This window comes from Loxodonta africana, chromosome 3 (assembly GCF_030014295.1).
Source record: "Loxodonta africana isolate mLoxAfr1 chromosome 3, mLoxAfr1.hap2, whole genome shotgun sequence".
NCBI classification, from domain to species: domain Eukaryota; kingdom Metazoa; phylum Chordata; class Mammalia; order Proboscidea; family Elephantidae; genus Loxodonta; species Loxodonta africana.
In genome coordinates, this window is record NC_087344.1 from 88,326,820 (window position 1) to 88,340,227 (window position 13,408).

At 36.9% G+C, this 13,408-nt stretch overlaps 1 protein-coding gene across 3 annotated transcripts in view; it reads right to left on the bottom strand.

The window, feature by feature from the left end:
- Window positions 1–13,408, bottom strand: part of FAF1 (Fas associated factor 1) — a 620,612-nt gene that overhangs the window by 171,196 nt on the left and 436,008 nt on the right. For all 3 annotated transcript variants that reach the window (XR_010321387.1, XR_010321388.1, XM_010591294.3), the window contains exon 13: window positions 7,405–7,559. Coding sequence is in view for 1 of the 3 variants with exons in the window: in XM_010591294.3 (XP_010589596.1) it covers window positions 7,405–7,559 (155 nt within the window). In the remaining 2 variants the exon portion in view is untranslated. The remainder of the gene's footprint in view (window positions 1–7,404; window positions 7,560–13,408) is intronic.

Consider the following 13,408-nt stretch of genomic DNA (forward strand, 5'->3'; position numbering starts at 1 on the left):
TGGAGGGTCCTGATGTACCAATGCTCCCATGCATCTAGTAGGCATCCAATTAGCCCTAAGAGGGGAAAGCAAATTTATGCTTTACACTTTATATAGTGTGCCCAGTGGAACTTGCTGGTTGCTTGGCTTATCTTGCAGTGTAGCCAGATTAGCACTCTGGTCTTATATATATACATGTTTACTTTAATCAATGCTACTGCCACTGCAGAAGGCTCAACAGCAACCCAGGATGGCCCAATTTGGGAGGCCAATTGCTTCTGGGTTATCACAGAGACTTGGTGAATCTGCAAAAGAAACTCTGGAACCCCTGAATGACCTCATCTGGGTTGAGATTCATGCCTCTTTCTAAATGGCCTGGGGTTGCCTGGGGTGCATGAGCATCCCTGAAAACATTCTCTACAGGGCTAGCAGAGGATACGATACCCAGTCTGGACATTTTAAATTCATCCTGCAAGGACAATGAAGGCTTTAGCTTTATTAGTCCTGCCAGGGGCTGAGGGAGATGATCACACTACTAGAGGGATATAGCAACATTTTCAATGCTTTTGTTACTACACAATCTCTTCTCTTTTATCCATTATTCTTCAGTAAGCCTTTTAGAGACTATTTATTAATACAGCACTTACTATTTTTAATGCACTGTGTAAAGCAACAGGATGACAGACATAGCTCCCTGACCTCAGGGAGCTGAAAACCTAGCAAGATGATAACCATACAATGCAATGAGTGCCATTAATACACATTGTTGTTGTTAGGTGCCCAGAAGTTGGGTGGACTCATAGTGACCCTATGTACAAGAAAACGAAACACTGTCCAGTCCTGCGCCACCCTCATAATCATTGCTATGTTTCAGCCCGTCATTGCAGCCACTTTGTCAATCCATTTCATTGAAGGTATTCCTATTTTTGTTGACCTCTACTTTACCAAGCATGATGTCCTTTCCCAGGGACTAGTCCATCCTGATAACATGTCCAAAGTACTTGAGATGAAGCCTTGTCATCTTCGCATCTAAGATGGCTGTCCTTCTAAGACAGATTTGTACTTCTTCTGCCAATCCATGGTATATTCAATATTCATTGCCAACATCATAATTCAAAGGCATCAACTCTTCTTCGGTCTTCCTTACTCCCTGTCCAGCTTTTGCATGCATAGGAGGTAAATGAAAACACTATGGCTTGGGTATAGTGCACCTTAGTTCTCAAAATGACATCTTTTCTTTTCAACACTCTTTTGAAGCTAATTTGACCAATGCAATATGTTGTTTTGTTTCCTGACTGCTGCTTCCATGGGCATTTAACTGTGGATCCAAGTAAAATGAAATCCTTGACAACTTCAATCTTCCCTCCATTTATCATGATGTTGCTTATTGGTCTGGTTTGAAAATTTCTGTTTTCTTTATGTTGAAGTATAATCCATACTGAAGGCTGAAGTCTTTAATCTTCATCGGTAAGTGCACCAAGTCTTCTTTGCTTTCAGCAAGCAAGGCTGCGTCATCTGCATATTGCAGGTTGTTAACGAGTCTTCCTGCAATCCTGACGCCGCATCCTTCTTCATATAATCCAGTTTCTCGTATTATCTGCTCAGCATACAGATTGAGTAAGCATGGCGAAAGGATACAATGCTTTCTTGATTTTAAACCATGCAGTATCCTCTTGTTCTGTTTGAATAACTCCCTCTTAGTCTATGTATAGGTTCTTCATGAGCACAATTAAGTGTTCTGGAATCCCCCTTCTTCACAATGTTATCCATAATTTGTTATGATCCATACAGTCAAATGCCTTTGCATAGTCAATAAAACACAGGTAAACATCTTTCTGTTACTCTCTGCTTTCAGCCAGGATCCATCTGACATCAGGAATCATATCCCTCATTCTGTTTTCTCTTCTGAATCTGGCTTGAATTTCTGGCAGTTTCCTGTCCATATACTGTTGCAACTGTTTATCTTCAGCAAAATTTTACTTGCTTGTAGTATTAATGATATTGTTCAATAATTTCTGCATTCTGTTGGATCACCTTTCTTTGGAGTGGGGACGAATATGGATCACCTCCAGCTGGTCGGCCAGATAGCTATCTTCCAAATTTCTTGGCATAGACGAGTGAGTACTTCCAGTGTTGCATCCATTTGTTGAAACATTGCAATTGGTATTCTGTCAGTTTTTGGAGCCTTGTTTTTCGCCAGTACCTTCAGTGCAGCTTGGATTTCCTCCTTTAATACCATCGGTTCTTGATCATATGCTCCCTCCTGAAATGGTTGAACGTTGACCAATTCCTTCCATCTTCTTTTGATGCTTCCTGTGTTGTTCAGTATTTTCCCAATAGAATCTTTCAATATTGCAACTCGAGGCTTGAATTTTTTCTTCAGTTCTTTCAGCCTGAGAAATGCCAAGTGAGTTCCTCCCTTTTGGTTTTTTAATTCCAGGTCTTTACACATTTCATTATAACACTTTGCCTTCTCCAACCACTCTTTGATATCTTGTGTTAGGCTCTTTTACATTATTATTTCTCCCTTCGCTTTGGCTACTCTACATTCAAGAACAAGTTTCAGAGTCTCTTCTGACAGCCATTAATACAAATTAGTATAGGGATATTATGCAAGTATATAGGATGTACATTTTAATCCAGACTGAAGCAAAGCAAAGACTGAATTTTAAGAAATTACTCTCTCATTGATGAGCATTCATTCACTAAGAAAATAAGGGGCTCAAAAATATTTTTGCTGTATAAGTTAAATCCATGATGGTTTTCTACATGTTATACATCCAAAAGGGGATGTGGACTCTGCTTCATTATCTGCCTGTAAGCATATGCCAATGATAGGATGAATCATTAACAAAATAACTTCTTTGGATCTGTCCATCCAGGCTGGTTGCACTGAACCCTCTATCTGGTTAAGATCATACAGGATTATATTAGCTGGCCAGCTACCTCTATTTTTTCTTTCCTCCACAATTACCTCAACCGCTGATCCTTCATCCCAGGTCTAATTCCGAGGTTTTAAATACCAGTACACTTTTATAAAGAATAGGAAATATCTGCAATCCAATAGACTAGGTACGCTACTAATATAAAAATCTCTGAACAGAAAGGGTAAAATTCAAATTCATCTTTCTGTGTCAGCTCCTCTTTCAAGCACTCTCCTTGCCCCCTCAGGTAGAGGTACTTAATATGATGTTCCTCTATACTCCCAAAGTACTTTGTACATACCTCATATTATATATTTGCTCTTATGTCTGGCTTGCTAGAGTAGGAGTGTTTTGAGGGTTAAGACTGTGTTTTGTTCATCTTTTCATCTTCAGTGCACAGCACCTGGTTCATATTAAACATTTGGTAAATGCTTCCCCAATGAATAAATGTGAAGATATATATACCTTCCTTAAGATATTTTTTAGTCACTTCTAGAAGTGACTGCAGGATCTCCTTGTTCACTATTGCTGTTATGGTGTCGACTCCAACTTATAGCGACCATATATGACAGAGTAGAACTGCCCCATAGGGTTTCCTAGGCTGAAATGTTTACGTGAGTAAACTGCTAGGTCTTTTCTCCTGCAGGGCTGGCTGGTGGGTTGGAAGTACCAATCTTTCAGTTAGCAGCCAAGCGTTTAACCATTGTGCTACCAACAGCTTCTTGTTTACTGTTACCTACCTGTTTCTAGCTTTCATTTTTAGGTCCATCCTACTGTTTCTACCAGAATCATTGGTCAAACGGATATTTAAGAAATTATACCCTCAAGTCCTTCTTAAGACTAACAAGGGCTTTATGCCTACAGCTTTATGAAAGAACAACCCTCAAATCCAACTGGACATGGTGGCCAACAACACTATAGTTTTCCAAGGAAGAAACTTCAATTTAGACATGAAATACTGAAATTATAAGCAACATTCTTAGACAGAATTGGATATATACATTTATTTGCCAAATACTTATTGAGTTTCTTTCTCCTGGAATTTTTTAAAGTGTCTTGTTAATAAGACAAATAAAACATACAAGGCCTTCCAGGAGATCATAATTTAGTTAGGGAGAAGACAGGCACATAATCATTACTGCTAAAGTTTGATGTCTCAGTTCATATTTGGAATGTTTCATGATCAATTGACAATTTACTCTAACTCATTTTATATAGATGTGGGTTGGCCAATTAAGTATCCAACTTAAAAAGTTATTTAGAGTCAGTTTAGAGGTGGGAAATCCAAACCATCAACATCACAGGGGTGGAAAATAGTGACATTCTATGGAAATCTGTTTCTTTTAAAATCTGTTTTTTTTAGAGAAATCAGGAAATTAACTTACAAAAGTGAGTGCAACTCAAATTTGTGACATTCATATTCTAGTAACTTTACCAAAACATTCACTTAGTTCAATATCCTTCACTTATCTTCTGTCCAAAAAACCAAACCCAGTGCCGTCGAGTCGATTCCGACTCAAAGCGACCCTATAGGACAGAGTAGAACTGCCCCATAGAGTTTCCAAGGTGCACCTGGTGGACTCGAACTGCCAACCCTTTGGTTAGCAGCTGTAGCACTTAACCACTACGCCACCAGGGTTTCCACTTATCTTCTATAAACAACAAGTTTTATCTTTTATACACATGAAAAATTCACACTAAATTTTGATTGGGGGGCTAATGTTTCTATAGGCTTAATTAGAGTATCTCTTTAGCAAAAGTAAATTTACTTGGCAGGTCCTTTCCCATCTTGGGCATCAATGGCCCCAGCTATAAATATCAGTCGATAGTCCTAAAAAACCAGGTAAAACAGCATCCAGATTAAAACAGTTTATAGGTCCAGGATTCTGTAAGTGTATATGACTAACCCAAACTAGGATCGTCATACATGGTACTAGACACATAATCCACCGAGCTGTCATAAAGAGATCATAGTTAAAAGGAAACTCACAGCAACAATTTTATTTGTGTGTCTAGAAATCTCTTCCACATTTCCATATATCTATCTACCCTACTTTAGCTCTCTGGCAATACTCAAATAATGGCACAACAACTTTTGATATGTATACCACTGATCAATAAATATTGGTGAAACAGTCCTCTACTGAGTTGGGAGTGAAAGTTTGAGGTTTTGTTACTCCAAGTTAAAAGCATCAAATGGATCATGGACTCAATTTTCATGACAAACATCTTTGGAGGTGTATGGTGATAAAAATCTAAGAAAGATCATACAGCAGGAAACTCAATTAGACAATTTTATTTTTTTATGATATGCAGTAAGAAAACTGGCTAAGCTAAATCCTTTCTTAGGGCAATAAATTATTCTAATCAGTTAATTTGCTTACAGTTAATATATCAAAGGAAATCCACTTTTGCTCTCTTTTGGGAATATGACATTCCAAAGAATTTTCATCTTGTATTTGTAAAATGTGTATTTTCCTGTTTGCCTTCACAATAATAATATTGGAACTGTATATAAAGTACCTATATAATTTTATTTCAGTTACTTTATATAAAGAAATGTAATACCTTAAAACTGTCTTTAATTTATATAGTTAGATTTTGAATAAGGATGTCAAGTATCTTAAATTCCAGAAATTGTTCCATTCTTTCTCCCCATTTTCCCATTTTTTGTTCCATAAATGGTTACTAAATTGAAAACTTAGGTATTTCTATTTTCAGTCTTTAATATCACTTCTTATTTTCATGACAGTAGCTTAATAATGGGATGTTACATTTTTTAAAATGTACATTAAAATATCCTATCATACTTCAGTCAGTCCTGCAATTCATCATTCAGAAATAGCTCTGAAGCCTTAAATAAGGCTTTTATTTTGTGTTTAAAAAAGTGTCATAAGGAGTTAATAGGACACAGCTGTACTGGCTTTTTTCTAATAAGCAGCTTCTGTTGCTTTGGTCACCACAGGTGTCTCTGTAACCTGCAAACTCTTATTACTAGTGTATCAAAGTTGTGCTACTTAACAGACTTCTTTAGTAAAACATAACAAAGCAATTACATGGCTGTTGATTGCTAGTCATAAAAAAAAAAAACCCTCAAACACTGTTTTTCAAAAGAAACTACACTGCAATTTTTTGTCATTGTAAAATAAAAGGAACTAAGGAACTAAACGGAGGATAGAACAAAATAACAGCAGGTAGCCAGCTGAACTTAGCCACTGCAGATGGTTTAGAAATAGTGTTTCCTTCTCCATCAAGTTGTGGATAAAAGGAAAGGAGGAGATTCCTTACTGCCAGTGAATGGCAAAAGATTTAGCCAAGTCTTCAGTCCATGTATTTCGCCTCATGAAAGACCTTCGATGCTGCATTTTTATCTGTTTTTGGCATTGCTTTTCATCACCTTTAACTGAGTGTGAATAATAACCTAATTTAATTAAAACAAATACAGGTGCTAAAGGTTCTTTATTTATGTATAACAGGGAAGATTTCCAAGGCAGAAAGAAGTCATCTTATGAAATTTCCTAAACATTTGCTTTAAGATATGAAGTATTAAATGAAGAAATTGCTTCGACATTCTTTTGCTTCACATTTAAGGGAGGAATCATCTTTCTTTTCAGATTCAGATTACATAAAACCAAGTCTGAATGATAACCCCAAATTCAATGAGCCACAAAATAATAAAAAGACAAATCTGATGATTTCGAATTGTTCTATAATCGCTTAAATTAGTTAACTACAATAGACACTTGCCTTGAAATGAATTAATTTAATCTCCCTGTTCACAAGCCAGCAGCCCGTGATTATGATTGTGTTAACACACCCAAAGTAGCATCACGGGATGTTATGGCCACATGTGTAATTAAACATGATGAAATAGATTTCATATGGGAAACTCAAACACACAAAACATGAAGAATTATTCATCACTTACAGATATTGGGATTAACAAACTAAGTAAACTTATGCTGACAGCTAGGAAAGGGATTTTTTTTCCTATTGAGAATATGGATGTATTGCTGGCTGTGTGCAAAGAATGTGTGCAATAAAGCGATTACATCAATTAGCATATGCTAGAGTTAAGCTATTACCAATACCACTAGACTGGTCCAGAATATCCTGCCTTCTTCACTGAAGTTATTAAAAAATAAACTTACCATTATGATTATATGTTAGACTTGCGTTTTCTGAACATTATTAAAAACATATTTCTCTAAATGTTAAAGAACATATTAGAAATCTACTGTATCTGTCTTATTGCAACAAAGACTAGAGAAGTGCATCTTTGTTTTTGTTTTAGAGTGATTCTTAAATTTAAGAAGAGTCTTTTATAAGTTTAGGTATATTTTCACAATTATAAATAGCTGCATGTGTTCTAATGAAATGTAATGGTAGAAAACATAATGCTGAGGATGAGAAACGTTTATGATGATAAGAAACCAAACACAGTGATGACTTTAAAAAAAAAACAGAAGCCCAACTTATAACTTGCAAACAACATGATTACCGTGCTCTGTTGGCGTCCTTTGTCAGATCCCAAGCCCAGGTTATAAAATTTTGACTCAGATAAGAGACAATGGATTCGGCACAAAGCATTTGGGAACAGAACACGTTGGTTAATACACTTTCATCATGGTGGAGGTAGATAGCAAGAAGCTTTCTCTGAAAAAAGAAGAAAAGACTAGTCAATTAAAATATCCACTAACGTAAGATTTCTTGAATTTTGTAAAGGCACAATCAGTCAATAAAACAGCAAAAACAAAAATTAAATGCTATTCCCTGAGAGAGTACCTTACGCTTGGAGTTGGTAAAGCATCTACTAATATGGATTTGCTTCCTTATACTGTAAAAAAGCTAGGATGATTTTATCTCCCGTTTTACAGACTGCTGTCACAGATTTCTGTTAAAATGTGCAAGCCTGTCTCAAGCAGAAATTGCAATAGAATTGCATTTTCCTTAAGTAAAATGGATTTCTCATTCTTCATATTTAACATACACCTTACATATGATGAGAAATATTAATTTTGAACTATTCACTATCCAGAGAAAAATACTAAAATTAGATGGCTAAATCCCTTTCAAAAAAAGTTTTTTTTAAAAAAGTCTGAACACTGAATAATCTTTTACTTGAAAGGGAAAGGTCTGAAACAAAGTTTTATTTTAGTTCCACAGGTAATTTTCAAAGTCCTTAATGTGTCCCCTTATTTAAGTGTCCCTCAGTCATAGTTGGATAGTCAATAAAATAACTGAAACTATAAACCGAAATCTTATAATTTGCAACATGTCAGCTTTAACAAAAATAAAGTGTCTAAATTGCTGAGTAACTTCTTAATGCTACTTTGTAGAACAGCTGAGTTTAAGAACAGCTACAATTATGAGGACATGGGAAGATTTTAAGGTAAAGGCCACATAAAACCAACTTGTGAAATTCTGTCAAAGAGAAATTTCAAGAAAGTTGAAGGTGTTTCTCTTCATATTAAATAAGGATATGATGATTGTTAAAAAAAAAAATCTGCTGTGTGGGATTCTAAACAAAAAGACATTTAAGATAAATATAGGGTTCATACTGATGAAAGGGTAAAGAAATCTGATGCTTGGGATTTTCCTGATAAAGAATCCAAATTATAATAATAAAAAGTAATCATAAAAATATTTTCTTCAAAGATAAATTTTATAGCAGATGAGGGTGGCCAGAGGTAGACAGGTAGAATAAGATTCCAAAAGCATGCACTGAGTACCTACCGTGAATAGGAGGCACCCGTTACTTTCACATCCATTATCTATTTTAATCCCCAAAATAAACCTGTAAAACAGGTACTCTTAACCTCATTAACATATAAGGAAACTGAGGCTTAGAAAAGCTGATTTGCCTCCAATTCCACAGCTAGTTAGTAAGCAGCAGAACTGGGATTGGAACCCAGATGTCTGACTCTAAACCTAGTGTTCTTTTTCTGATACTACAGCCAGTGCAGAGAAATCAATCATGCTATAGTCAAGGATGCTGGACGCACATAATATGAAGATGCTACACTGGCCACTGCTCATAGCATCAGTGCTTCTCCAGTTCTCAGAAATAGTATGTAATGGGAATCAGGATAGGACTCCTGAGTATAAGTGGCTCAGCTGATCCCACTCTGCTTCTGTGTGTTAATTCATTCTAAAAGCATTTGTTGAAATACTCTTTACATCAAACCCAGCAGGAGGCACTAGTGATAAAATGGTGAACAAGTCTCAGTGTTTCTTCATCTATCTCCATGTCTGCAGGCAACATTAGCTGGCTACTAGGAAGTTTGTAATCAGATACATTGTTGGAGAGATGCTTATCTAGCAAATTCCTACGCATTCTTTAAGGCGCAAATCCAATGCCTCTATAAAACCTGTCAGGATTCCTCAGGCAGAGTTAAGTGCTTCCTTTTCTGGGCTTCTACCTCTTCCGTTAATATTTAATTGTTTACCAGTTTCCCTCTAGACTAAGTCTCTCGAGCGAAGATCTGGGTCTCTTTCAATCTTCTTTGCATCCCCAAGCTAGCATAGTTACTAGTATGTTTGATGAAATACACTTGAATCTGCTACCAAACCTCTGGCAAAAAAAGACACAAAATGGCAGCAGCAATGCCAAATCAGTTTCAGGAAACAAGCCAAGAAAGCTGCTGCTTTAGGGAAAGGACCGTGAACCTGGTAGCACTAACAAATTCAGAGCTCCTCTTCTTAGCTCTCTAACTGAATGACAGAGAGATGTCAGCCTCTAATTCTGCTTGATCGTATCTCAGCAACTACTTTTAATGAGATACTGGGAACAAGAGAACTGTCCACTTTTAAATCAGCATATTTCCCACCGAACAATGGCAAGGACTAAATCTTTAAAATGCCTATTTCTCTCAAGAACACTGCAATGGAACATTAGACTTTGGGAAAGAGATTAGTGATTTACATTGCTATCTCACTGATTTAATTTAAATGCTCTTCCAAACCAAACACACATGTGCCGAAGAGGCTACTAAGAAACCCGACATGCAGAGTTCCCTATAAGTGCAGCCTACAGTGTTGACTGAAACTAAACTTGGAAATCCAGGGCACTAATGCACAATATCAAGCAATAAAACAGCATCTCTTTGGCAATATTTAATTTAAAAGAGAAGAAAGAGACAGGCGAAGATCAGGCACTGTCTGTTTTGGAGGATCAACCATTCTGCATTTCAAAGCATTGGTCCCTGCAATATCCAGGTTACTGTGCTAGAATCTCGACTATTATATCGCAGTTGTGAGAGGGAGGGCAAAGATGTGTTTACTCAGTGATTAGGCCCTTAGAATAAGCCTCTAGCTCCTAGAGAGACAGCTCACCACTTATTCATTTGGGCCAATTCACAAAGCCGAGGAAGATTAAACATCCATGCTGAGAAGACAAGCGAATGCAGACGGTGAAAAAGAAATAAAAATTCTTTAAAAACTCTGAGATGACTTCATTATTTTTCCACAAGGAAACTTTAGGAAAGTGTTTAGTTAGAGAAAAACCCACATTGACCTCTCTCTAAACCCTTAATCTTTCCTTTGTGGTGGACCTGCTTTGTGGTAAGCGACTGGCTTGCCTCGCCCCTCTTTTCACTGGAAGCTGAGAGAAAAAAAGGCTCTGGAGAAACAGTTTTCGTTCCAGGGACACAAACCCCTGACACTGTTAAACATGAGATGCCAGGAAGACACACTTAAAAAAAAATTCCCACTTTAAGCTGTAAACTGAATGTGAGAAAGGAGATGACAAAAAGAGTATCAGAAGAGACCTTCAGGCTGGGGATACTCCCATAATAACTCTCAAAATGGAATCTGAACAATGTTAAAATAATCTTTTCTCATTGATGTAATAAGTTTTAAACATGTTAAAACTTTTCTACTACTATTATGGCAGGAAATAAAATACAAAGATTCTTAGTAATACGTAAATACTACTAAATTTGGGTTACACAAACCTCTAATTAAATTACAGGCACAACTAAATAAACCATAGACTCTGACTTTTCATTACCTTATTAAGTTCAATTAAGTACATGCCAAAATAGTGAAAACTGGGTTCAGCGTATCAACCGATCTGAGATAGCAAAATGGCAAAAAATCAGAAAACTCCTTTTGTAGGAAAGGGCATCTAGCATATGAAAAAGGCATAAGAAAATGTTTTGTTTCTATTACCATAACCAGTTTTTTCTTTGGCCTATTAATAATTTAATTCAATAAAATTTACAGAGTGCCTATGTGTTAGCATTGAGAATATAAAGATGAATAAGAAAAAGTTACCTTGCCCTCAAAGAGTTGGAGGTGGGGCAGGCATGCGGGGAAGCAAACATTTAATTGTAGTGCCGTGTGATCAGTGCTAAGGTTGGTGGTATTAAAAAGAACAGTATTTTATTTGTCCTTTCTAATTTAGTGGAGAGGGTCTACGTCCGACAGCCAACAAAGGCAAGCAACCCTGTTACATTTTCCTTATAGTCCCTCTTTCTGATCTAGGCTTTGGTAACACGGAAAGTCAAAGTAACTAGCAGCTGTGTTCTAAACCAAATTCTGCCACTTATCAGCTGTGTGACCATGGAACAAGATGGGTGGTTGTAATGATTGCGGATAAAGTTAGGTAAAGTACCTATTTGCAACGCTTGGCCTACAGTGCGTGCTGAATGAAAGGAGGCATTAAGATGAAGATTCCTACACTACCCATGAAAAAATAAAAGATTGTGAAAGCAAATTCAAGAGAAATGATAGTGATGAAAATGTGTTAAAGATTAAGCAGCACCTTCATTTTTCATTTTTCCTACTGGCAATAGTGTTTGGAGTGCCTATTGCGTCTCTGCCTTCAGGGCCTCACTAATCTTCACATTCAAATCCAGGGGCTAAAGTACTAAACTGATGCTTAGGAAATGCCGAGCTGATAGCAACCAATGTGACTTGGCCTTGAGCTACAGTACCTAATCTATTTATAAACTTAGTATATCAAGTCACAGAATATTACAGTTGGAAGCAATGTGCTGGCTATGTCTTAAAATAAGCCAGGCACAGACCAGACACTCAGAAAATATTTGCTAATGGCCCGAAAAGGAAATGTTGTACTTTCTTATTGAGTACCAGAACATCCACAGTCTGAGTCTTCAGTGATTTTAAAGCTATTATGACAAATCATTTCTAGAAATGGTAGTTCATAGGTTTTTTTCAGAGTGTAAGTTTAAAGTATAAAAGAATTCCCTTTGTATAAACTGGTACCTGTCTTTATTTTTCCCCTTCCTTTTTCCTTCTCTTTTCCCATAATCATTGTCATAACCATAATAATCAGAATCATCATCGCTATCATTCACTGACTACTATTTGCCAAGCACTGTGCTAAGAGCTTTATATTAGTGGTGCAAATGGTTAAGCACTTGAGGCTGGCCACTGGCATCACTAGGGTTGGTGTCACCCAGTGCAATACTCATGGTGTCACCTTCTCCTCCACGGACCTCCTCCTGTACCAGACCATATATAATCTTTAGTAATGTTTTTGTACTAATGTTACTCATAAATCATAATTCCTATATATCATTCCTTTTTGCTTTACTATTTCATTCTCAAAAGTTATTGATATAGCTTCATAAATACTAATTACCACAATATTGTACTTTAAAAACACCAGAAAATCTGACAAAATCAGCAACTATAAAAACACCGACAACAACAGCATGTGCCAGTAGCTCGTACAGACGAAATCACATCATTCAAAGTGTCACTGTAGTTGGGTAATAATGACAGCTCTAACCAGAACCCATTAGAAGGTTCAAAAAGTAAATTAGCATAGAGTTTTGGCCTTGATATTGATACATGTAAGCTGGGCTTACGAAAAATGTTTTTGTTGTTATTAACTAACTACAGAGATATTTATATAAAAAATAGTAAATTCCTTCTGAAACACTGCATAAAAATTTTATAGACCGTCATTTTGGTATCACCCCCTCTGACAGTGTCACCTGGTGCAGGTAGAACAAAAATTCAAATTCACAAAAAAAGACCAGACTTACTGGTCTGACACAGACTGGAGAGACTCTGAGAGTATGGTCCCCGGACACCCTTTTAATTCAGTACTGAAGTCACTCCCGGGGTTCACCCTTCAGCCAAAGATTAGATAGGCTCAAGAACAAACACTAATACACTTAGCTCAACCATGAATATGAGACTAAATGGACACATCAGCCCAGGGGCAAGACCAAAAAGGCAGGAGGGGACGGGAAAGCTGGACAAATGGGAATGGGGAGTCCAAGGCTGAGAAGGGGAGTGTTGACACATCCTGAGGTGGGCAACCAATGTTACAAAACAATATGTGTATTAATTGCATAATGAGAAACTAATTTGCCTGTAAACCTTCATCTAAAGTACAATTAAAAAAATTCTATAAACAGTTGTTTTGGTGTCATCCCCTCTGACAGTGTCACCCCGCATCCCCCTAGTGATGCCACTGAGGTTGGCATTTGAACTCCCCCACAGCACCCTGGAATACAGGCTTGGCC